General features: G+C 33.4%; 1 protein-coding gene and 1 long non-coding RNA gene across 3 annotated transcripts; both read right to left on the bottom strand.

Moving 5' to 3' along the window:
• Positions 1-4,840: 4,840 nt before the first annotated feature.
• On the bottom strand, positions 4,841-6,232 carry LOC120196712. Its single transcript, XR_005523203.1, has 3 exons — positions 5,861-6,232; positions 5,405-5,757; positions 4,841-4,955 (listed from the first exon to the last, which is right to left on the bottom strand). It is a non-coding gene; the product is annotated as an uncharacterized LOC120196712 (long non-coding RNA).
• Positions 6,233-6,812: 580 nt separating this feature from the next.
• Positions 6,813-25,474, bottom strand: LOC120196970 (transmembrane protein 120 homolog). Of its 2 annotated transcripts, XM_039198636.1 has the most exons (11): positions 25,181-25,474; positions 24,976-25,054; positions 24,743-24,837; positions 24,346-24,450; positions 24,181-24,260; positions 22,610-22,700; positions 22,428-22,535; positions 22,117-22,203; positions 17,045-17,113; positions 16,775-16,934; positions 6,813-6,831 (listed from the first exon to the last, which is right to left on the bottom strand). In XM_039198636.1, the coding sequence occupies exons 1-10, from the start codon at positions 25,409-25,411 to the stop codon at positions 16,797-16,799; spliced, it is 1,083 nt and encodes a 360-aa protein (XP_039054567.1). In that variant the 5' UTR covers positions 25,412-25,474; the 3' UTR covers positions 6,813-6,831; positions 16,775-16,796. The 2 variants fall into 2 exon arrangements, with proteins under 2 accessions (XP_039054567.1, XP_039054566.1); XM_039198635.1 differs by lacking the exon at positions 6,813-6,831 and having other exon boundaries at positions 16,662-16,934.
• Positions 25,475-26,607: the final 1,133 nt, after the last annotated feature.

Here is a 26,607-nt window from a genome sequence, read left to right on the forward strand (position 1 = left end):
GTCTCTTGCTAGGAATAGTGCAAGGGCAAATTTGTAAACTCCATCAAGCATTGTATTACTTGTGTGTGTTAGACATATCCTTAGAACAAATCATAGGATTCCATAGTAAACCCAGCCTTGTATCCATCATGAGTACTTAACACTTGTGTGGATTTGTTGGTTTATCTATTCACTCCCAGTTCTCCTTACTTTTTTCTTGAACTAACCACTGCTATCTAATCTATTTATCGACTAATCCAGATCGGATATTGCAGAGGCGAGGGTGACCCTCATAACCCAATTTGCTCCTTACTTTTGTTACAACATTTATCAAACTTTGTTCATATGACTTCAATCACAATATTTCGATTTACTCTTTTGAGTGTAAATACTTATCTTAATATTCCCTCAAATCCCTATGGAGGCGACCTTACTCATCACTTTATTATTTGAGTGACGTGTATAATTGCACAGTTTGTGCATCATATTTACACACACAACAAGTTTTTGGCGTTGATGCTGAGGATTGACAATTGGTGATTTTAAGTTTAGTTTTTGCACCATTTCTTTTAGTTTTATTTTAAACATTTTATTTGTGTTTGTTAATTTTTAGGTGTTCTATTGTTGGATGACCAGAGGAAGACCAACAACACCATTACTTCCTTTTGAACCTGAAATTGATGGAGTATTTCATCAAAGAGCACACGCACAAAGAGTCATGTATTATGGAAATCAAAATCAAGTTGAGGATAATGAAGATCTCAATACTTGAGCAAATCAAAATAATGGGGTTGCACTTCGAACACGAACCATTAAAAAATAGCTTGCTTCTATGTCGGATAATCTTAATCCGGGCATTGCAGCACCAGAGATTCAGGAAGACCGCTTTGAACTCAAATTATTGATGTTTAATATGTTAAACTCTATTGGACAATTTGGTGGCTTGCCTCTTAATGATGCTAGGCATAATATATGAGTATTCTTAGAAGTTTGTGACTCATTTAGATAGCAAGGTGTGCATAACGATTGGCTAAAGCATAAACTATTCCTTACTCTTTGAGGGATCGAGCGAGAGCATGGCTAATTGGAGTACCATCTGGATCAATGGAGTCTTGACTAAATTTATGCAAGAGCTTTTTTTTTGCACTATAACTCACCCAATATGAACACCCAACTTAGGAATGATATTGCTTTCTTATGTCAAGCTGATGATGAGTCTATGTATGAATGCTTGGATAGATACAAGGGTCTTCTGCACAAATGCATGAACCATGGATGTCAAAATTGGACACAAGTTTTCATGTTCTATAATGGTGTGAATGCCCATACGAGGATGATGTTTGATGTCTCAGCAAATGTCACTTTATTGGATAAATCATATGAATAAGCATATGATATCCTCGATCAGATTGCCAACAATGATTACCAATTCCCTTCCTCAAGACTCAAGGCACATTTGATCGCGATGCTAGCTATCTCAACTCAATTATCAACCATAACCAATATGTTAAAGAATCTACAATGTCCGAATAAAGTTAAAGAAGTGAAAGTTAAAAGTTCTTTGTTCTTTGCAACAGAAATCATCATGTTGGTGATTGCCCCGAGAATCAAGAGTATAGCAACCATGTGGGGAACTAAAATTGGTGTAACAATAACTCGTACTCTATATTTATAACCCAGTATGACATCAGCATCATAACTTTTCATTGGGGAAATCAAAGAAACAATAACTACACCAGCAGTTCTAATAAAAAAATAATATGACTGAACTCCCAAGATTTCAACATAATTTTTCATGGAAAAATAACAAGGGTTTAATATCTTCAATAAATTTAAATTCTTTGGAAGCTACTTTCCAAAATTTTATGGCAACCACAAAGGCTTTATGTCAATACCACGTTGCATCTATAAAGAGCCAATGAGCAATATTTCAAAGTCATAGTTCATTTTTAAGATCTTTGGAAACCCAAGTTGGGAAAATCACCCAAGCTTTGCATGTTAAACATCAAGGACATTTACCTAGTGATACTGAAGTCATAAAAGCTCAAGGTAAGAAATGTTGTAGGTTTATCACTTTAAGGAGTGGAACCCAGCGTAAAAAGTAAAAAGTAAAAAGTAAAAAGGAAGATAGTTTAGGGTGAAGAAACTCGATGATACCAGCTCTGAGATTGTGCATGAAGAATCTAAAAAGCAAGATAATTTACCTCATACGAAGGATAATGATATGGGTTCAAAAGTGAATCTAATGTTGGCAGGCAAGATACTTGATCGCTTGTAAATGTATATGCTAAGGGAAGCAATTTTGTGCAAGTATACACAATTGAATCAAGTAATAAAGGGTAAGTGAGTATCGTCTCCTCAGGGATTGGTTGAATGTTTTTAAGCTTCACCACAACCAGAACTAGTTGTCACAAGCTAATTCCTACTGTCTTGTCAAACTAGAAAACTATTATTAATAAAACAAGAAAACACTATAAAGTATACTTGAAGAAAAGTTTGGTCTAGACAAAATAAATATGCATACTATTGAAATAAAATAAAACAAAGACAAACGTTGATTTAAATATAATTCTGATGTTGATGGTCTAAGTTACTTTGTTGTGGCCTATTGTAACTAGCTGCTTCATTGTTATTGTTCCCTTGATTACTCCATGAAAAATTCTGATGTTGTCTCCAACTAGGATTGTACGTGTTTAAGTAGGGGTTATTATTTCTCCGGTTGTAATTGCCCACAAAATTGGTGGATTCATGATTTTTCGGACATTCACTCTCATGGTGGTTGCCGTGACACAATATGCATTTGTTATTGGCGGCCTTGACTTCTCTTACCTCATTAGGACGCTGTAAATTTTTTAACACACTGGTTATGGCAGAAAGTTGAGCTGCTACTGAATCCTTACCCTCTAATTCATATGTTCCAGATACTTTTCTGTCAGTTCTCAATCTTGTATTTGGGAATTGATAGACATTATTTGCTATCCTGTCGAGGATATCAAAGGCTTCCTAGGGTGATTTGTCAAGTAAAGTGCCATTTGATGAGGCATCTAACATCATTCGAGTTGGTGCATTAACTCTGTTGTAAAACATTACTACTTGAGTCCAGTCATGAAACCCATGGTTGACACACTTGCGGAGTAAACTTTTATACCTATCTCAATATTCGTACATTGATTCATCGTCTCCTTGGTGAAAACTTGCAATATCATTATGAAGTTGTGTATTCATCACTACTAGAAAAAACCCCTTTAATGACGCGCATTGCGTGTCATCTATGGGTGCGGATGACACACAAATTCCTGTCGTTGAAGCCACCGACATGAATCTTAGATGATGCGCAATTGTGCGTCATAAATCTATGACGCGCATTTATGACGCTCATTTATGATGCTCACTGCGCGTCATTGAAGCCCCCGTCATAAATGAAGATGACACACATTTGTGTGTCATAAATTTATGACACGCATTTATCACTTACATTGCGTGTCATTGAAGCCCCCGACATAAATGAAGATGACACACATTTGTGTGTCGTGATTGTATTTCGTAAATTATATATATATATTGTAGATTGACAAATAATCAAGCTAAATCACATTTAATGCCTTGTAATACTAAATATATATCATATTATATATAAGCAATCCATTTGCATACAATATATTCACATTAAGTGATAAACATTCAAATTCCATGCACAATTCTCAGTTACATAAACTTACACAAAAATTGTAGAGGGATAAACATTCAAATTCCATATATATGGAATAATGTGACAAATTTAACATTCTTTTTAGAAGGATAAAACATACACAATTCAAAATACAGAGTAACAATCACTGCTAACTGAGAAAGTGAAATATGAAGAGGCACCTCTAAATGCTTCAAGTAATCTGAAACATCTGATTGCTGCATGTATTTCATTCCTTCAGCTGCATAAAACTCAAATGTGCACTCCAGGAAAGGCTTCTCAAAACTTTCCAAGTAAATGCCCAAAGTAGTAAACATCTTCAAAAGATGGTTAAGTAGTGTACATCAATGGAAATCATTTCATCAACCTAAAAAATATGAATTCCCAAAAACTAATTTTTGGTCAGCTTAAAATGCAAGTAAGATCAATAAAACAACATTTGTTCAATCTCAGGCTTGAATGCCACAATAATTTGCTTTATAGTCAGAAATAACATTTATGACAATATCCTAGAACTCTAGTTTCATACTCTCACCAATTCAACCAAAAAAAACAAGATTCCATTTTCAACCATCTCACAACCTTTCGGCATAAATATCCCATACTTCTACTCCTAAGACAACAGGAATGGCATATAGATCATGGAACATTACAACTCAAATGAAAACAGGAGTATTCCAACATGGTAATTAATGGAAATCATTTCATTGACTTCTCAATAGCAATCCTTTGGTTTGTATAATACTAGTATGTTCTCTTTATCTACATCCCACTCAAAGTTTACCCAAGCAACTCGGAAAATTTTGTAAAAACTGATTTTAACATCATAAAATTGATTTAGTGGGAAACAAGCTTGCATCTCATGGGTCAGTAAGCATCAAATAATTGTTATGTTGCTCGAACATGTCATTTTTTAAAGTACCTGAGTTCTACGCTTATGGCTGACACATGTTTGGATATAGGTATGGAAGTATAATCCACCACATATCTATATCATATACATATTTGAATCTAATACTCACCTCAACATCCAGATTAAGATAGAGTAATAATATTTTAATACCACGAGCATTAATATTGAACAAATATCCATGAAAATTTAGGTCTTAAATCAACATCAATTATATATTTCCTCACAAGTAAAAATTGTCAAAATATTGAAAAGGGCTTGTCAAATGCTTACACTTGTTAGGTCTATTTGTGGATCTTCCATGGACTTGTAAAGTGTGCCTTTGAATTCTTGCATCACTCTTTCAACCTCTTCAAGAACGTTTTTTAGTATTTTTACCTGAAAATAACAAATAATGTTAAGTTTGCCTGCTTAAGCAGATAAAGAGCAACGGGCCGTGTGAAATTATATTAATTATGGATTATAGATATGGTATTCTTCAACCAATACATAATGTCTTCACAAACATAGTTCTTGAAAGGCCTCTATATAAACAGACTCGAGTACAGAACAATCCTGAACTGAGAATAAGACCACCAAAATCATGTGACACATGCATAAAAAATAAAGGGTCCAATGCCTGATGTCAGCCATCAAGGAATCAATGCATATAAATAATGTATAAGAAATTAGTTTATAGATGCAATGGATTTATGGCTAGAATTTTGACTAAAATCATGCTCAAACATCAAATAATATGTTCACTATATGCACTACAACCAAATACCACACCAACCGTGTTCACGCATTTCTATCTTCTACATAACAATTCCAAGCATTATGCTTACATGGGAGAGGAGAGCAATTGATTTTGCCTGTCATAAATACTGCTGTGGAGTCATGAAGCGACGGATTCAGTCAAACACTACTTTTAAACTTAAACTTGTAATCGAAGGGAAAATATTTGAATATGCAAACGTATTTTTTGAATATTCCGGTGAATAAATAACTAAAATAAGCTTAACTACTAAAAGTTCGGTTCGGTAACGGATGATCCTACAAAATATTACCTGGCACTGCAAATCAACAATTTTCACCTGCTACCACTTCGATATATCTAAGCAGTTTTCGGCTTCACGACTTTCTTCCTTAGTTGCCTCTTTTTGATCAAGCTCTTCAACCCCAGAAGAACAATAATGCACTGCATTGCGCAACAGACTGCCATTAATGAAAGAATCAATGATGTTTGCACGTTGTATTTCGTAATGCATAGGGAAACACTTCGGATATAGTTATGCAAATACCTGCAGAAAATCACCGAGAAGAGCAACGTATTGGGGCTCTCCAGGTCGATAGTTGTAGAAGTCATAGAGAAAAAGAATGCTAACCAAAAAATACACAAACTATGGCAAAGGAAAGAATAATTAGACGAGACACGAAAGTAGAATCAAACGTAACTGCTCGGTGAAATTAACATATAACTTCATAGTTCAAACGGAACCAAAATAATCACTCTTGAGAAACAAAAATCTCATCAGGAGGAAGGCTCCAAAGCCATGGCCAAATACAAATAGAATAGCACTGGTCTTTTCAAAGCAATAGCGGCCAAAACTAATTGTTTAACCTGATTTTAAGAAAGGTCTCCACAATATGAAAATCATATATCATATTAACATTTAACACGAACTTAATATTCCACAAAAGAAATAAATTCATCGTAGATGATTAAGAGAGAAAAGGAATATCTTACTTCGATATCCGGCAAACCCACATGGAGCTGCGAAGATATGTGTTTCTGAGCAAGATACTTATATAAACTTCGAGATCAGTTTTCGAAATATTATAATCCCAATTTAAGATACTTAAGAAAAATGGGTGTTTCGGGAAAAGAAGAAGAAGAGAATTTATAATAATTTTATTTCCTTTATTATGTTTTAATCAATGTCCAAATAGAAATAGAAAACTTAGCATACCTTGTTCGTCACGCTTCTTTTCTTTCGATTCAAAGATAGCGTAAAAGTTACGGTCATATCAAAACAAGCAGATTTCCAAGACCGGGTGCAGACGGTGAAAATATAATGTTGAAATTAATAACAGGAAATAAGATAATATTTATTAAAAAAATAATTAGTTAATTTTAATTTTTTATTTTTATTTATCTAACGATCTTAAATCAATGTAAAATTTAAAAAAATTATATTGTGTAAATAGATCCTAACTTATATATATATATATATATATATATATATATATATATATATATATATATATGTATATGTATTCACTCATTTAACAGTCTCAAATCTTTGTAAAACTAAAAAAGTTTTAAACTATGTAAATGGATCATAATTGACTCATTATTTTTTTCAGTAAATATATTCTCATTTTCTACTGTTAATCTCAGACATCGATTTTCACTCATCTAACTGTCATAAATCAATGTAAAATTAAAAGAATTTTATATTGTATAATAAGATCCTATCCTCTCTCTATATATATAACCCTTTTAAGATTTAATGTTATATTTATATTTTAGGGTTTCATATATAATGAATGAATCACAAATCACTATTTCAATTATGAGCAAAATTATATTTATTAAAGAACTTACAAAGAAATTTAAAATAATAAAATTTATTGGATCAAGTCTATCACTTTCTATTAGGTATTGTGAATTAATAGGATGTAAATGTGCTTTGCTACTGACTGCTTCCGCCACCGGCAGTCATCTGATTTCCCTCTTTCTTACCATTTCATTAAATCACATCCCATCGTATCTAATTTCTCCAAAATCAGAAGTGCTTATTTTCAGTGATTCATTTTCATTTAAGTTCAATCCATTCACTCGCGTAATTTCTTCCATTTCCGCAGCTCCGCTTCCTTCCAACGTCTTTGAAATTACATACAAAATATTCTTTGAGAGGAGGAAATTGGGGAGCATGATCAACAATAAAAGAATTATTGTTATTCATTTAGGTCTCGAGTTTAAGCACTAAGAATGTTAGGAGTGTAAGGGTTCAATATCTAATGGTTAAGAGTTATCTTTGAACTGATACTACCTTATACTTAACCTATATTAATTAAAAAAATATACATAAAAATGAGTTAATTACATCATATGTTGTTAAACTATGATTTTTATTTTAAATTGGGCCCTAAACGTTTGAACATACCGAATTCATCCTCAAACTATAACCCTCATTCTAATGTTTGTCATCGTTTAGGGAGAAATTAAAATGTTCAAAAGTTTATGGACTAATTTAAAAAAAGAGTCATAGTTTGAGAATATATGTTGTAATCTCTGTTTTGAAAACCGGACCGGCCGGTTCAATCGGGAACCGTTGCTTAGTCCGATTCAATCTAAACCGATTGAACCGCTATTAGTAAACCGGCCAGAACTGCTGAACCGTTCGAACCGGACCGGTTGAAAACCGGAAAAACCGGGAAAACCGGGAAAAACCGGGAATTTTGTTTTTTTTTAAAAAAAAATTAAACCAAACAACGTCGTTTGTTAAACGAGCCAAGTCGAACTCGAGTATTGCTGAGCTCGACTCGAACTTGAAAACTTTAAAAGTAAGCTCAACTCAACTCAAACTCACAAGCTAAAAATTATCAAGTTCAACTCAAACTCGAAATATAATATTGAAACTTGAACTCAAAATGGCTTGAACTCAAAAAAAAAAAATTAGAAGCTTGATTGAAGTGAAAGAATAGTTCACTCAATGCTCACCAAAAGACTCCATGATTTTGAATGCCAAATTACCTCTATTATTTATAGAAGTGAGTTTTGATGCTCTTCTATATTTCTTAGCAATGTGAGATTGTTTTGTTATCATATTTTTACTCTTTAGACTTTTGGGATGTTCTTCTATGTTTCTTAGCCATGTGGGATTGTTTTTTTAAAAAAAAATTAAACCAAACAATATCATTTTGTTATGATTTTTTAACCCCAAATTTATTTTTTAATTATAGTTATATAATTATATATTTATTATTTAATATGTTTTACCTTAAATATTATGTTGTAGTTAATTTGAATCATTTTGTTTCACTTGATTTTATGGTTTTTAACTTATATATGTTATGACTTGCTTTGAATATAACTTGTGATATAAAAAATTAATTTTTATTAAATATTTTTGATATTTTTATTTAATTTTTTAAATAATTATGACGTCGTCCGATTTTTTTATTAAATAATTTTTTTATTAAATATAGTTAATTACGACGTCCGGTCCGATTCTGAAAACCATGGTTGTAATTAACTTAATAAAAAACTAACAAGAACTGTACCTTTTAGGAAACCTTCAACGTCTTCAATATATTGGGCATTTGAATTTCAAGACTTTGAAAAATAAATGTTTGGAGGCGATGGACTTGATGGAATCAAATCTGTAGAAAGGGTCCACAAGAACTTAGGCAAATGATTATTTCTTTTATTATTTTATAATATTTATTTATAAATCCTCAAATAAATTTAATTTTATTCATAAATAAGATAGTAGATAAAATTAGGGATGTATAGGAATATAATGTTCGATGAATTATTCGTGTAACATTCGTTTATGTTTGTTTGTTAAGTTAAATAAACAATTATAAACAAAACGTTCATGTTCATTTAATAAACGAACAGACACAAATAGAAGAGTGTTCAGTTCGTTTATGATCACAAACAAACTCGTTTATCGACTTGTTTGTCTAAGTTCGTGTACAATCTCATTTAATGACTCTTTTATAAGCTCATTGACCTTTTTTATATTTTAAATATTAATGAATTTAGGGGTTAAATTGAACATATGGTGACATTTTGAATTTAAATATTGTATTTTGTTGTTATTGTGATACCCTTAACCATATATGTAACCGCATACGGGTTAAAGATTCACACCAATTAAATAAAATAATTTTTATTTGAAAACCAATAAAATTTTATTAGTACAAAATCTTAAATGCACTTCTTTATTTTTAAAACTAATAATCATATAAAATCATAATGTAATATTTAAAAACATAATTTAATATTATACTATTTATTTATATTATTTACAATACTTAATTTTTTACTGTTTTAAAACAGTTCTAGATATTATGTTCAAACCGTTATATAACTAATATAAATATTAGAGTATCTAAAACCTCATTAATATACATACCACTGACCACAAATACAACAAAACCGGATGTCCTTAATGATTCCTGTGTCGAACTTAATTTCCCCGAATGACACTGGTACGTGTTCTACTTTGCTCTCTTACTTAGTACATACGTGTGAAACATTCACACGCTAAATTTTCACTTAATGAGGCATTAGACAAATTCTAATAAAACTAATAATATCTAAATTATCTTATAAAAGCACAGTATATAAATTATTAAAAATAATAAAATTTTTATAACATAAAACTTTTCAAAGTTATTTCACATATAAAACATATTGAGTCAATTCACGCATTTGGTAAACCACTTATTATTTTTCAATTCATATAACTTGTGTTTTTCATGCTCCAGACATATAAATTTGTATCTTTCTTGTATTTAATTCATAGCCCAATGTATTTTGACTGAGAATATTAGGTACGTGAGTCACATCGAGTGTGTGTGCTATATGCACTCAAAATTGTCTCATAAGTATATTTGCACTCGAAAGTGTCTCGTAGATTTACACCATATGTGAAATATAAACATGTATTATATAATAACTCTATCTCATGGCATGTCATTTGTACCTTAGACTCTCAATCCATACACAATGGGTTTATATCAAAATAGTATATTGTTTTCCATATAAAATATCCATATGATTAAGTATAAATAAAATCTCATAAAACCTGTATTGGGCAATTCATTCCAAAAAATAATCATTTACTATGAAATAAATAAAATCATAATAAAATAACTATTCAAAATATGATTTGAAAATCTTTTCATTTCAAATTGGTAGAGGTTGACTCAATGCAAGTCTTCTTCGTATTATTTTAATAAAAAGTTAGATCCACTCATCTGATGCCTCACTAGCGCTCACTAATATGATTACGTTCACTTTTGTACTATAGCCTTGTATCTGGTTCAATTTAACTTTGATTACAATCACGAACTACACAGTCATCGATTTCTGACATATAGACAATTTCAACATATATCAATATTCATACTAATATAATAAATTCTAGTTCAAATCAAAAATTCTAAAAATTATATTCATGTACGTTAGATACTAATTTCTTACTAAACCGAAATTGACTTTAACTCTATTAAATTATCTTTTCAAGTCCTTTAATAATTCGCTTTAATCCATATCAACCATAATTTTCCTACTATATCCAACACTTCTCAATTAATACATTAGTATTGTACTTTTGAAATTTTCTCCACTAACTTTTCAAAACTCCTGAATAGACCCCTATAAAATTACACAAATTTTCATTTCAATCCAAAATCAAAATTCCATCACTAGTTTCCAGCATAGTGTTTCAATTTTCAAATGCTTACAAATTGATCCTTCCATTCAACACTTGCGAAAATGGCCTCCTAACTTAACTTTGTTCCATAATGATCCAAAACTCAATTCCAAAACATGAAAATCATCCTTAAATTCAATCTAATCCCTCGGACATTTTTATTAAAATTTTCCAATTATTCCTCCTTATGGTCGAAAATTACAAAGTAATCCCCTAATGGTCTCCAATTTGTTTTCAAGCTTGAATCATCATCCAACATTCATTTCTAATCAAGTCTAATCATTCTAAACCAATCCTAAATTCAATTTCTCATCACACTAATAATAAATTTAAGTATGGGACCATAACTTTCTTATTTTTGTGCATGGATCCTTCTAATTTCTATAATTTATGAAATGGTCCTCTAATTTATTTATGCTTCAATTTAATCCAAAACATGATTTTAAGAACATAAGATCACTTACATAATCATTATAAGCCCTTAAGAAAATTTTGAAAATTTTCCCAACAATTTTCCTAATAGGCCGAATACTTTGATTTTTTTCTACATAGTCCCTAAATTTGCCTCAAGCTCAATTTCAACCATTCCAATTTATTTTCATATCAAATACATTTCAAACTCAATATTTCTTCATGAAAAACCTTAGTGGTCAAACCTTATTCATGAACTTCTACTTGATTCCAATCAATTTTCATGTTTGATTCCCATTCCATAACACTTTTAACATCAAAAACCAACTTTAAATCATTGAAATTAGACTTCCGCTTCATCCACATATTTCATGAACTCAACAATTCAAGCATGAAACATGAAAATATTTACACCAAAAGAAAGAGAATCTAATGTAGATGTTTTCTCATTACAATTTAGTCATAAATCCTAATAAAATAGATCAAAAATGGAAAAGAACTTTTTCCCTCACCTTAGATCTCACGGCAAAAACTTGGGGAAGAGAAAAAAATTTCTTGAAGTTTCCACACAAAAATCTCATGGACACTTGTATTTAATGAATTTAAAATTCATTTTAATCCTTAAAGTCCATATTACCCTTAATGAATCTTAATAATTACCAACATGCCATTCTTTTATCTCCACTTTCATAACATTAAATAAATATAAAAATTGTGCTTCAAATGCAATTTTTATATTTTAAGATTTAAGTTTAACACTAATTTTTTGAATTTATGGTTTAAAATTTAAGGCGTATCAGTTGAGTTGTAAATTTTACTAAAAATAGGTGCCTAACGTCACAACCGTAATCATTTTAGATGTTTGAGCCATAACCGTCATTAAAGTTGACTGTTAAATGACATGTGTCTTAATTTGATAATTTAAAAAAAATTATTTTGAATTAAAAAAACATTTTTTTAGAAAAAGAAATTTCTCCTAGATCTCACCCCAACCTCGTCCCCTTATCTCCCCCTTCCCTCGCACTAAAGCAGACAAGTTGAAGAAGACAACGATCGAAAAACTGTCACTGCCCCCAATCGATTGACCCGACTACTACTGTCGAAACACCCCATCGACTGCAACTACCCAAACGGCCAGCCAAAGGAGTTTAAGAAATTTTGAGGGATTTGAATATTTGGGATTTTAGAGATGTAGGTTTAGAAATTTAGGGGATTGAGTGACGACCAGTCATTAATGGGTTCATTGGTGGCTGGTTGTCGGGTTGTTTGGAGATGGCAATGGTGAAGCTAGCGTCAGTGGCCATTGGTGGCAAGGGTGGAAAAAGGGTTAGGGTTGAGAATTGGTGATGATTTTAGGGATTTAAAGTTTTTTTTGTAATTTAGATAAATTATGGATTTTTTATAAATAAAATAAATTTTTCAAGTTTGTTTTTAATATTCTTTTTGAAATTATCAAAATGTGAGACGAAACGATTAAATTTAATGATGGTTATGGTCCGAACACCTAAAATTATTATGGTTGCAATATTAGGCACCTATTATTAGCAAAAAAATTCCTTAGACACCAAATCGTATTTCAATATATCGTTTAGTCACTTAAAAGTTTATTAAGCCATAAATTAATTATAAATTATATGAATTATAAACTAAAGAGTTAATTGCAGCATACATCCTCAAACTATAACTATTATTCTAAATTGATCCGTAAACTTAGGACCATTTTAATTTTATCCCTAAAAGATGACCCTCATTCTAAAGTGGTCCCCAAATTTTTTAACATTCCAAATTCATCCTCAAACTATGACCCTTAGTCTAAATTACTCCCCAAACTTTTAAACACTACAATAATATCCTTCTAAATCATTCAAAACTTCAAAGTTGAAATTAGAATATTTAAAAGTCCATGGATCAATATAGAATGAGGGTTATAGTTTGGGGATGAATTTGGTATGTTCAAAAGTTCTGGGACTAATTTAAAACGAAAGCATAGTTTGAGGATGAAATTAGAATGTTCAAAAGTTTAGTGACCAATTTAAAATATGGACCATAGTTTAGGGACATATGGTGCAATTAACTCTAAGTTAAAAGATAATAAATTTATATTATTAATTTAATTTAAGGAATGACGGAAAGTTACCTAAGCTAACCCTTTAACTTGAGACTAGCGAGACCCAAGATTGAGTAAAGGATATAAAATAAATTGATTAAATCCAAAGAAACTAGAACCCAATTATTTTAAACTCGAAATGATATAAAATCTGAAACAAGAATCTGAAATAATCCAAACCTAAAAATCTAAACAGAATTTAAAATAATTCAAAACCTTATCAAAACACAATATAATCCAGACTTAAACATATAAAACTTCAAATCCATCGATATTTGTATCATCCATCTATTTTCCAAAGTTAGAGGTGAGTAAAATTCGACTCGAAGAATCGATTTTTTAACTCGACTCGAAAAACTCGATTCAAATTTACTCTAAGTTGTAATTTCATAAACTCGACTTGACTCGAAAAAGTTCAAGTTTAAATCGAGTTGTATAATACAACTGAAATAACTCAAAATGTTTAGTAATTAGTGGATTGATTTTCAAGTTGAGTCGAGTCCCTCGACTTTGTATTATATAATATATATCACATATGAAAAAAAATGAAGAAATATATATGTAGTGTATATGGTTATAAAAAAATATTTAAATTGGAATCAAATAATATCATAATATTTTAAATATTTATAGTTAAATTTAAAAAGAAACTCAAATTCGACTCGATTCGAAAAAATTTTAAGTCAACTTCGAGTTATAAAATATGACTCATCAACTCGGATAACTCAAACTTTTTTTAAATGACTCGAGTTGATCAAACGCTTACCCCTAATCTGAGTAATAGAAAACATTTATTCTAATGTTCTCATGTTGTCTCTTTACATTGTTTGTTTTTTCCTTTGTGCTTTAACTTTTCGCTCATTACCTTTTTAGTGCTTTTGAGTCCCTTGAAAAATTTAAGATTCTCACAAAATTGTTTTGGAAACTGACTTAAACATCAATCCATCGTCTAAGATCATAAGGTTCGTTGCAAAGACCTATGATAGTTGATATCATAATTAATGTGTGGGTTAAATGTTAATCGAGATGACACAACAGAAAGCTGATGTTTCCGCACAAGAGATGAGAACTCGTGATGGAAAACAAAATAGGGCAAATACGAGGGAGTCAATGACATCATTGGAAGAGAGGTTGGTTCGACTCGAAAAGTTCATGAGGATGCAATAGAAACTCGTGCGTTTGGTTTACGGAATGTAAGATTACCAGTGAGAATAAAAGATTACCAGGGAATAAGATTACTGGGAATGTTGTATTTTGTGTTTGGTTGGTTTAGCAGGAATGTAAGATTACCGTGTTTGGTTAAAAGAATAGAACATTATTGGAATGTATATTTGACCAAATTGTCCTTATTATATATTTGTATAATATTACAAATTGTAAAATATTTATATATTTTCTTTAAAAAATTAAATTCATAATATTTATATAATTTTTTTTACAAAATTAAAAATATAAGAAAGGTTTAATGAAAGGGTAAAAAAAATTTTAACCCCTGAACTTCATATAAAATTTTAATTATAGACTTATTTTTTTGTAAATCTAAAATAATTTAAGGATAAATTTGTAATTTAACCTTCGTAGAATTTTTATTATTCAATGACAGAAGAATATTTTTGAGAAAAAAAATTAAGGGCATTTTAATCCAAAAAGCCGATAATGTTACAATACCTAAGGGAAGGGAGGTAATGACATTCCCGATAATATACCCCAAAAAATCTACTATTGGTAATAAAACATTACCTGGAATGAGATTCCCAGCCAACCAAACATGGGAATGTGAGATTCCCATCATGGGAATCCCACAATCCTTGAACCAAACACCCCTAAGGTGACGGATGCATGCCTTGAGGAGTTCAAAGCTGGGATGCAATTTCTCATCAATCAGTTTGTAGATACCATTAATCAAAGGAGTGATGCTCTCGAAGTCATGACAGTGACTTGCCCACCATGAACCAAAGGAGATGGACGAGCACAAGGGGGGTTTGCGAATTCGTAAAACCCCAATGACTAGTAAGATGCTAGCTGGGGCACCCAAACACCATATTAATATCCCAAAGTTGAGAGGGTTCAAGGAGACTAGATCGGCTCAAAATGTGAAGAATTTCTTGTGCGAGAAATACTTTTAAACTATGAGCATTGAGGAGAATGTCTCCAAGATAAATATTACTTCTGATTATTCGACTGATATTGCTTTATTATTGTGGTATCATAAGTGCACCGACGAGAGGTATGGTATCACTTGCTGCACCGACGAGAGGTATGATATTACTTGCTTTAAAACATGGAGGGAGTTTCAAGTCGAATTCAAAGAGTAGTTTTTCTTCGAGTATGATAAAGACGAGACCTCACTCTAAGTTGAGACGTCTAAAATATCTTTGAATGAGGGCGATGCACTCTATTTCTTAGGTGGACCAGGACTATTGGTGAAGCCAGAGTTGCAACAGAGAAGGGTCCATAGCCTTTTAAAAGTCATAATTGTCGTTGAATCGCTTATTGAGCTTGATAGGAACAAGTCGACTAGGACTAAATCTTTCAAGCCCCGAGGCAAAAGGCAATGGTGGGAGAAACAATGAGAAACAGTCAAGTGACAATGAAGGAAGCTCTACGAATGGCAATGGAGTCATCAAAAGATAATTTTATGGAAAATCGTTATATGGAAATGACAACACCAAATCCAACACCAGTGAGAAATGAAGAGAGCAAGCCGTTAAAATGCTACTTTTATGATGATCCGTACTTGATGAGAGACAATCCTAAGAAGAATCGTCTTACTACCATCATCAGTGGAGATGACTGGCCAAAAGGAAAAGTAACAAAATATGACGCTGTTGCAGGAGTCGAAATGGTCAAACAAAGGGTATAACCGTAGAAGTGAAACTACTAGAATACTACTGATGTAAGGAGTCACACAAGTTGCTAGATTGTACGGATCGAGTCAACCATGAACTCAAAATTGATCTAAGCCTAAAATAATTCAAACTCAACGTTAACCTGAAAATTTTAAATTCAAAGTGATTCGATCCAAATTAATTGGATATGCGTAGTTGACTAGTCTAAGTTTGTGTTCTTCCTTCATAAAATTAAAAAAAAAAAATCAATAGCTTCATACATGAAAGATGGTCTATGGAATTGAAAAATAAAATTTCATTGCCTCTTCTAAAACAAACATTTCTGGTGATACCGGAAACATCAAAGAAACAAAAAACAGAATATATACGACAGTATAAAAGTCCAAATAAGGTTAACCTAACAAATAGCAAGACTCTAACTTAACTTCAACTCCTGCTTGCTCTTACTGCTTTTCATCTTTGCCTTAAACCTTGACTTTGCCATGAGTGTCTGTACTGTGTTCACAAAGTTCCCAACAGCCATAAGAACCAAAATGATCCCACAAAATATTATCTGCCAAAACCCAACTTTCCATCATTGGTTAGGTTATTTCTACGTGTAACCCCTTTTTTAAGTTGTATAAATACATGAAGAGAAACTATGAGGAGCAAAAGAAAACCTACCTGCCATTCGGAAACAACACCGACAAATGCAGTCTTGAGCAATAGTAGTCCAACATATGCCTCAAAACCCTACAATCATGCTCATAAGCATACAAGAATATGATATGGTTAGTTGGGACTATTTTTGTGCAGAAAATAGAAAAGAATGATAACTCGTGCATTCTTTTTTTTTTATAAGAATTGAAGACCTCGTTAAAAACTCATTGGAAGGAGGAAAAGAGTGCCTTAGGATTTCATTCCACAGCTTAAGTACATAAAAATACAACCAGAACAACACCCCTATCTAAAGCAAAAAAACCATACAGTGCCCTAAAACAACAAAAAACACCAACACTAACTAAGACAAAACCTCCTAAGAAAGTTCCTAAGAAGTAATGCTGAGTCCTGGTTACCAAACTAGCAAAATTAGTACAAAAAAAGAGCCTATACAGTCCGAATGAAAGACAGAAAACAAACATCAAAAGGGCATCTACACTCGACCGATCCCCTGCTTAGCTAGCCTGTCAGCCTCCAAATTACAACTCCTAGGAATCCATTTTAGAACACAGCCCTTATCAAAAATTGCAGCCCCAATTTCCTCCACCAAGTCACTGAAAAAAACTGGTGTATATTGCAGTTTTAAAATCCACTCCACTGCATTTTTGCAATCACTCTCTACAATTAACCTTCCCTTTTTAGCCCAATCAGATGAATAGAAAAGGTCAATTCCCTCCTTAATTGCTTTCAGTTCTGCCAAAGTAGAAAGACCAGGCCCTACTGCAGTAGAGAAAGAGGCCAGGGACACGCTGTTAGAATCTCTCAAAATACCTCCTATTCCACCTTGCATCCCATCTCCATTAACTACCCATCCACATTAAATTTAAACGCACCCGTTGGAGGAGGAGTCCATTCAAAAATCTTCTTTGGAGTAGTAGGACGATGAACATTATCAGCCCGTGAAGGATCCCCAACTAGTAAGTCGGTCTGAATCTGAACATTAGGGTGTTTAGCTAGAAACCACTTAGCCAACTTGAATCTAATTATAAAATACAGACCCGAGCTGTCTAGTTTCCCATTTTCAAACACGACCAGATTCCTCGCCTTCCAAACCGACCAGAAAACAACTGCCGGTATGAACTTCCAAATAGCAGAATTCAGCTAAGGTACGGCCACGAACAGAGAAGGGAGGTTGGATCTTGCGGCAGAACAGAAAGGATTTCCCATAACCTTAGAAATTTTGTCCAAATTTCCCTAGCAACAGAACACAAAAGGAACAGATGCTCTATGGTTTCATCATGGGAGTGGCAAAAGGGACAAAGCACATCCGCCATGGGAATCCCTCTTTTAACTAATTCCACTCTCACTACTAACTTACGATGACAAAGCTGCCACAAGAAAGTTTGAACTTTAGGAGGTGCCAATTCAGCCCACACCCACTTATTCCACTCAAAACTCCCTTCAGAACTATCATATAACGTCAATCTACAGGACTTGACCGATAACATGCCATCCCCCTTCCCCGACCAACCCAGAAAATCATCCACCGAACCCGAAAGCTTAATAGAGTCAATCAACGACATTAAATCTATCCACTGGTCCAATTCCCAATCACAAAGGTTCCTTCTAAGTTGAATATTCCAGACCCAAACATTGTCTACAAACTCACCAAACTCAGATACCTTCCCCCATTTATTGATCGACAAAGCAAAAATTCTGGAGAAATGGTTTTTTAGAGACAAATTAGTAACCCAAACATCAGTCCAGAAAGCTATCGACCTACCATTTCCCACTTGGATCTTTGAATTATCTCTCAAATAGTTTCCAATCTTATCATTTTTCGCATAACTACTCATAATACCCCTCCAAATCCAAGAATCTAAAGGAGAAGCCGCACTAGAAATAGAAAGAGACAGATTACTAACTTTTTTTTTGCAGCAAATCAACCTTTTCCATTGACTATTCTTTTCATTGGCAAATTTCCACACCCATTTCCCAAGTAGTACCCTATTAATCATACTCAAATCAAGGATTCCCAAACCTCCTTCGAGAGGTTGACAAACTGTTTTCCAATTCACCCAATGAATTCGTTTCTTAACCTGGTCATCACCCCAAAGGAAATTAGCCATCAAAGAGTTCAACTTCTGAGTCACTTTGAGAGGTAATTTGAAAATAGATAGAAAAAAAATCGGCAAGGAGGACAACACAGATTTTATCAAAACGAGTCTTCCCGCCAACGATAAAGAATTAGCTTTCCAACCTGCTAGTCTCTTGTTAAAATTCTGGATTACATGAGCCCACGTACCCTCGGAGTTCTTCCTTGAACCTATCGGCAAACCAAGGTATGTCATGGAAAAATACCCCACACCACAACCCACTTTCATAGCCCAATCCATTATCGTGTCAGCATCCAAATTAACACCAAACAAAGTGCTCTTCGACAAGTTTAAATGCAGCCCTGACATAACAACGAACACCCTCAAAACCCTCCTAATATTTAAAATCTACATTGGAGAATCCCTGCAGAAAAGGATTAGATCATCTGCAAACTGCAAATGAGTCAAATGGAAGGAATTGTCAACCCTACCGATGCTAAACCCCTGAAAAAGACCTAAACCAACAGCCTTGATTAGCATTAGGTTTAATAATTCACCAACTAAATTGAACAAGAGAGGGAACAAACTGCAACCTTGTCTCAACCCTTTACTAATTTTGAATTCCTCAATAGGAGAGCCATTCACTAGCACCGAAATAGAGGCTGTAGAGACACAACAATCAATCCATGAAATCCATTTTTCCCCAAAACCCATAGCCTTCAAAACTCTCAATAAAAGAGGCCATTCAACCGAATCATAAGCCCTACGGAAATCAACTTTGAAGACAGCTCCTTTCCTCCCTAATTTTCTCCAATATTCAATGCCTTCATTTTCCAAAAGGGCACATTCTATCAATTGCCTACCCGGAATAAATGCAAACTACGAAGGACTTACCAAACCTTTGATAACCGCAACAAGCCTTTTGGATAGAATTTTGGAAATAATTTTGTATAGACTGCCAACAAGACTAATGGGTCTGAAGTCCTCAATGCCCACTGGATTCACTTTTTTGGGGATTAGAGTAATAAAAGAGTGATTAACCCCATTTTCCCAACTTTTACCTTTGTGAAAATCTTGAACAAATTTCATGATAGGATCCTTCAATATAGACCAAATTATTTTGAAAAAACCCATATTATACCCATCCGGACCCGGTGCCTTAGCACTGTCCGAATAAAAAACAGCTTCCCACACTTCCTGTTCAGAAAAAATAGCCTCTAAGCCCTCCTTTTGCTCTTCAGCCAGTTTAGAAAAATTCAGATTGATTTCATCCACCTCCAAAGATGAAATTGCATTATAATTAACTCTAAAATAATCTGCGATAGCCGCTCTAATCAGACTCGGATCAGTAATATCTACCCCATCTACTTTCAGCGTCAAAATGGCATTCACTCTATTCCTATTGAGAGCACATAAGTGATAAAATCTGGTATTTCTATCCCCATCCTTTATCCACTTGAGTCGAGACTTTTGAAACCATATGCTTTCCTCTTTCCTATGCAACTCCCACAAATCATTCCTCCAAAGCACTAGTTGACCCCAATCCAGAGCAGAAGACCCCCCACCCTGTAACCTCAATTCCAAATCATTAATCTTAATTTCCAGATCTGAAATCTGTTCAGAAATCTCCATATTATTATTGATAGGCCACTTTTTAATCACTTTCTTTGTTCCTTGAAGAATACTAAGCAGTCCCCTTCGGCTATTCTCCTTTAAATTGGAAATTGAATTCTGGACCACCCCCGCAAACCCATCTTCCTCTAGCAAATAGTTGAAAAAACGGAAAGGCTTAGAACCCCAATTCTTGAAATCTTCTTGTAGCACCAGAGGATTATGATCAGATAAGGATTTCGGTAACAATTTCTGACTAACTTTTGGAAATTTCTGGAAGAAAGCAACACTAATAAGGAACCGATCTAGTCTTATCCATGTTGAAGCCTCCCTATTATTGCACCAAGTAAATCTCCCTCCAATTAACGACAGATCCATAAGATTAAGATTTTGGACAAAGTAGTTAAAGAGACCCATAGAATGCCAATTTTGAGCCATTCCAATTTTTTCCTCTGAATCTAGATACGCATTGAAGTCCCCCCCCCCCCAAACAAACTGGCAAATGCAAACTTTGCACAAAACACAACAACTCTCTGAAAAAATCGTCCTTATCAACTTCGACAGCTGGACCATACACGTTGATAATCACACATTCAAAGTTTAACACCTTAAACCTCCCTGATAATGCAATGAATCTGTTATGAGTATGTTCCCTACTGACTTCGAAAAAATCCTCATTCCATAGACAAATTAAGCCACCTGCCGAGCCAACAGCTTGCTGAACACATTTACCCTTCAGTAAACTGCCCCCCATCTTTCTCAATAATCCACTATGACACTTACTCAATTTACTTTCCTGAAGAAGCAACAATAACTCGTGCATTCTCAATTATAACAACACGCTCTAATGATAAAAAAAAGAAACATGCTTGGTGCCACAGAAGGAAAAAGAAAAATGGATATTATCCTTCATGCTAAGCTAAGCTAAGCAGGAGAAAGTGCAAAACCAGCATAAAATGTTGTAGACTATTTCGTGCTTGGAACCAGCAATTGAGTTATTCGGAAGATCTCCCTCATTCTCTACCCAAGCAATTATCTTAGAGAAATGTAAAATAACATGATTTCAATCCTGAAGCACTACACACAACATTCAGGGAAGTGAAAGTTTCCAATTACAAAATACCTAAAAGGCTAAAACATACCATTTCAAATATGTGTAGGAACTTCAAAGAAGTTAAAAAAACTAATAGGTTACAAGTGGCATGCAACGCCAAAGATTAAAACTTCATACCAAGAAGAGATCAACTTATTTGTAGACATGACATGTAAAATACTTGTGGAAATCATAGACACTATCTCAACAAATATCTGATATTGAACTGAAGGTTTTAGTCTTTTAGACGTCATCTACACATTCTCAGCCATCAGTCAAATGCTAGCTTGGATTACCTGCATCAGGAAAAGTATTGGATATAGAATCCACAATTGGCCGTCTACACCAGATGTTTCCCCCCAAACAACATCCATTCTTTTAGCCTAAAATAATAGAAAACCAAATATTAGAATTGAGAATCTATGAAACTAAGAATTGGAAATGGAGGCATGATAGCTGATACTCATGGCAAAGAAAGGTAAAAAGATTTTCTAACATGCAAAGGAACAAAACATGATTCAAAACCAATGTCATAGCTAGTATGCAAAAATAATTAATGTTGAACAAAGGAAACAATAATTTTTTTACGTGGTAACAGAAATAACACCTTTCCTAGGGCAATACGAGTGTATAGTCTCTGGCGCTGGTATCGATTTTGCAGAAGCATGGCAACTCCTTGCATCATAGCCCATTGAAGGAAAAGTTCTACGCCTCGCTGAATAGGTTTTAACACTTTATTAATAAGGTGACATGGAAAATATAATTAGTGCACAATGGTAGAACAGTAACCTGCTTCTGAGAACAATTAGGTTGTCCTTTAATCTCCCAAGTGAGACTAACAAGGGCCGTAGCCATAGCACAGTAGTGATGATATATCCACCTGAGGAAGCATATCATTCAGTCATCAATCAAATAGAAAACTAACCAAGAAAATGCCATGCACAGACACAAACTACAGACACTGAGAATGAACATATGAAGTTTTAGAATTGATATTAACTAACACCATCAACAACGAAAATTCTCACACGCTGTTGTGAGCATAATCTTCAAAATATTTCTAAAGGTAATTTCATAAAACGAAAATTGGACTCAACAATAAGTTCAACAAAATCATCAAAACATAATCATAATGTAGATTCTAGATGCTTCATGGCTAAAAAGCAGCTTACTAAGTGGATTGGAATAATTTCAAATAACCCAGAGAAAACAGTCATGTATAAAACCTCTTTCCCCAGCCACTTTTTCTAATATAAAGGTTACATGAAAGCAACTGATTTTTATAGGTTGAAGTCGCAACTGATGCACCAAACAAATTAGAAGGGCCATATACCAAGCAAAATGCACATACATAACCATAAGCAAGTCAATTTGTACCCTTTCTCATACAAATCTTGCATGTAGATAAGACGAGATATTAAGAAGTTAAAAATAAGATACCGTGTCAGGCATCAAACTATGAGCAATAGGGCTACAACCATATGCCTAATGAAGGATCTAAACATTTTATCTCAAGATAAAAAAGATAAACCATCTAGAGCAGAAGAAAATGGTCCCAATAGAACATAAAATCATTCCCGAAACTGTAACTAAAGGAGAAACTTAACAAGATAAAGGACACCATTATCTTTCTCTTTCCTCGCAGAAACAGTTGAGAGGATGTACTCCACCCTTCAGAACTTAATGAGCAACAGCTTCATCATTATGATAAGATAGAAAATCATACTCATGAACTTCCTCCTCCTATGTCCTATCTTTCCAAATTGACAATCTTATGATATCCAATCCTTCCCAAGTGTCTTCCTAGCCTCTACTTCTCCACCCACCCACCCACGTATTCATACACAAGTAAGCACTCTCTACGCCCTATGGTGCAACCATCTCATCCAGTAGTCCTAAACAGTTGTACATGTTCCCCGACCTAAGAGCAGGACAGACTTATTAACATAGCATAATTACTCCAAAAGGAAAAGGATGATTAGCATTAGTGTGCATAAACATACACCAGAACAAGGAAACTAATTTTCTGAGGTCTTTTGAACACCGTGCCTTTCCAGGCATCACATCACAGACCAAGAAAACCTAGGTTAAAAGCATATAGTGACCCTTACAAGAGTAACAAATTGTAGATATGCCATATGATTGGTTAGATAATAGGCCTATTTTCCAATGCCGTATTGTCCAGAATTCACCATTTACGTGAACACAAAAACACCTCTCAAGTTACTATAATCTCAAAAATACTGCACACAACAATTTCATTTTTCATGAAAAGGTCCCATTTGTACAAAACAAACCTAGAACGTAAACATGCTTGACGCGGGAAACATTTGACAGAAAAAAAGATGGCATTCAATTACCATGGACGAATATCACTTCCATTTGCTTGCAATATGTTCTCTCGCAAAGCCAAACCAGTATAAAGGAATAACAACCATGCCTGACAAAGAATATACTCAGCTTTAAACCAATAAGAAATGAGCTGAATCTCGAACAAAAAACGCAAAGGAAAATGTATAGAATACCTCATACAACTGAACTGGAAATGCAGGCAAGCATCCTTCCCATATCCAAGATCTTAAAATAAGCAGAATTAATGGAAAAATAAGAAAAAGGAAGGCAGTCCTATCCTGTTGAAGGGAGATAGATAGTACTCAGTAAGTACAGATAGTCAAATTTTAAAAATTTCCTCTTTGCTTGGGAAAAAAACCAATTCAGAAATAAATCATGAATTCGAAAAACTTCTACAACAAACTGAAATGTAAAAATGAGGCTACATGTGCTTATTGGGTTGAATTCCTATACAAGGGAAATGGCTTGCAATTACAAAATTGAAGAGTATATAGGGATGCAACCACAAGGCAACAAAAAAACAGGATTTTAAAAATAACCAAAAATGGGTTATAGGAAAGTGATGCTTACTCTGTAGCTGTTATATTCCTCCTTCACTTTCAACTGGACCTCTTTGCGAGCTGCACGCACATTGATTGGTCCCAAGAACATCCTCAGAAATTTACCTGTCATTCTCCAATAACCATTTGATTAATAATCAATTAAGATCTCTCTAACATCAGAAGGAAAGAAATTAGTAAAATTTTAAAAAGTGAAAAACAAAGAGAGAGAGAGAGAGAGAGAGAGAGAAGAAATCATTATACCATGAGCTTTGGCAGGAAGAAAACTAGCGGCATCTCCGTTGGTTATAATACATCTGGCTGTCTGTAAATCCTCTTCAAGCTGTTTTCGGATCCAAATATCAGTTTTTCAATTTGGGTCAAGACCTAAGACTTGATTAAATAAAGAAGGGGAAAAAACGAGAAATTATCGAAAAAGGAACATGCAAGGTAGGGAGGGGGAGTTCACCTTTTCGGCGAGTTTGGGATCCAAAAGCTTTTGAGAGAGAAGGGAAGTAATGGAGGAACGGAGGCGGCGAATAGATGACTCAAGAGAATTAGCTTTCAGGCGAATAGATTGTTCGTCTTTGGATATAATGGAAATCAGCGCAGCGCCAGATTCTTGCAACTCTCTGGCTTGCTCCACCACCCTCTCTACTTCTTCTTCCACTTTATTCATCGATTCCTCCACCTTCTCCATGTTATTCACCTTGGGTTTTTTCTCTCCAGACTATAGAAAACAAAATGAATGGCGCTTTGTATCGTATACTACGGAAAGGAAAGGGCTTTCTTTTTTTCACTTGGTTCTTTTATTATGTGGACTAAGATGCTTGCCCCTCATTCGTCTTTGTCCCGCACTCCCACGCAACGATCCATAATTTACATTATTCTTTTATTTATTCGTTATTTTGTCCATGGCCATTCGTTATTTTGTCCATGAGGCCATATACATAAATAAAATATTGGTTGAACCATATAAATGGTCTCTCGACTATAGTGAATTACTTTATTGAGTTTTATGACTATTAAAAATTATAAAATGATCTCTCGACTATATGATATTACTTTGTTGAGTCTCTTGACTATTAAAAGTTATAAAATGGTCACCCAATTATTCATATGTTCTAAACTTGTACTTTTCTGTCAAAAAATTAACGGTTATTTGAGTTGAATGTTAATCTACTGACTGAAATATGATAAAATTATATTTTAATGATGTCTACTGCCATCATCATTACTTTTAAGTACTGGTTCGACGACATAATATTTCAAGCACTGACTCGACGACATAAATGTAAATGAAGACTTTATCCATAAAATACACTTCAAATAATTTTGGGATCACATTTTATCATATATGGTCATTAGATTAACGTCCAACTCAAAAGATCGTTAATTTTTTAATGGAAAATGATAAATTTGGAACATATGAATAGTCGTGTGATCATTTTGTAAGTTTTAATAATTGTAAGACTCAACAAAGTAATACCTTATAGTCAAGAGATTATTTTATAACTTTTAATAGTTAAATTACTCAACAAAACAACACACTATAGTCAGGGAATCATTTGTGTAGTTTACCCAATATCCCATAACTCTTAGAAACAAAATAATGTTCTATAGTCAAATGATCATTTATGTACTTTACCCTAGAGTTTCACTTTCCTTCCTTCTATATTGAATTAGAATTAGAATTAGAATTAGATTTAAAATTTATAAAGAAAATCTCATTTTTATTCACAAAAGCATATATCTCAAATTTAGAGTACAAGAGAATAACAAGGATTAACCATTAAATAGAATTTTGGGTGTATACTAATAAGTTTGTTTAGATATTGAATTCTTTAAATAATGTCAAAAGTTCATATTTTGACATTGTGGACGGAGTAAATTAAG

The sequence above is a fragment of the Hibiscus syriacus genome, unplaced genomic scaffold (assembly GCF_006381635.1).
Source record: "Hibiscus syriacus cultivar Baekdansim isolate YM2019G1 unplaced genomic scaffold, ASM638163v2 tig00117034_pilon, whole genome shotgun sequence".
In the NCBI taxonomy this organism is placed as follows: Eukaryota; Viridiplantae; Streptophyta; class Magnoliopsida; order Malvales; family Malvaceae; genus Hibiscus; species Hibiscus syriacus.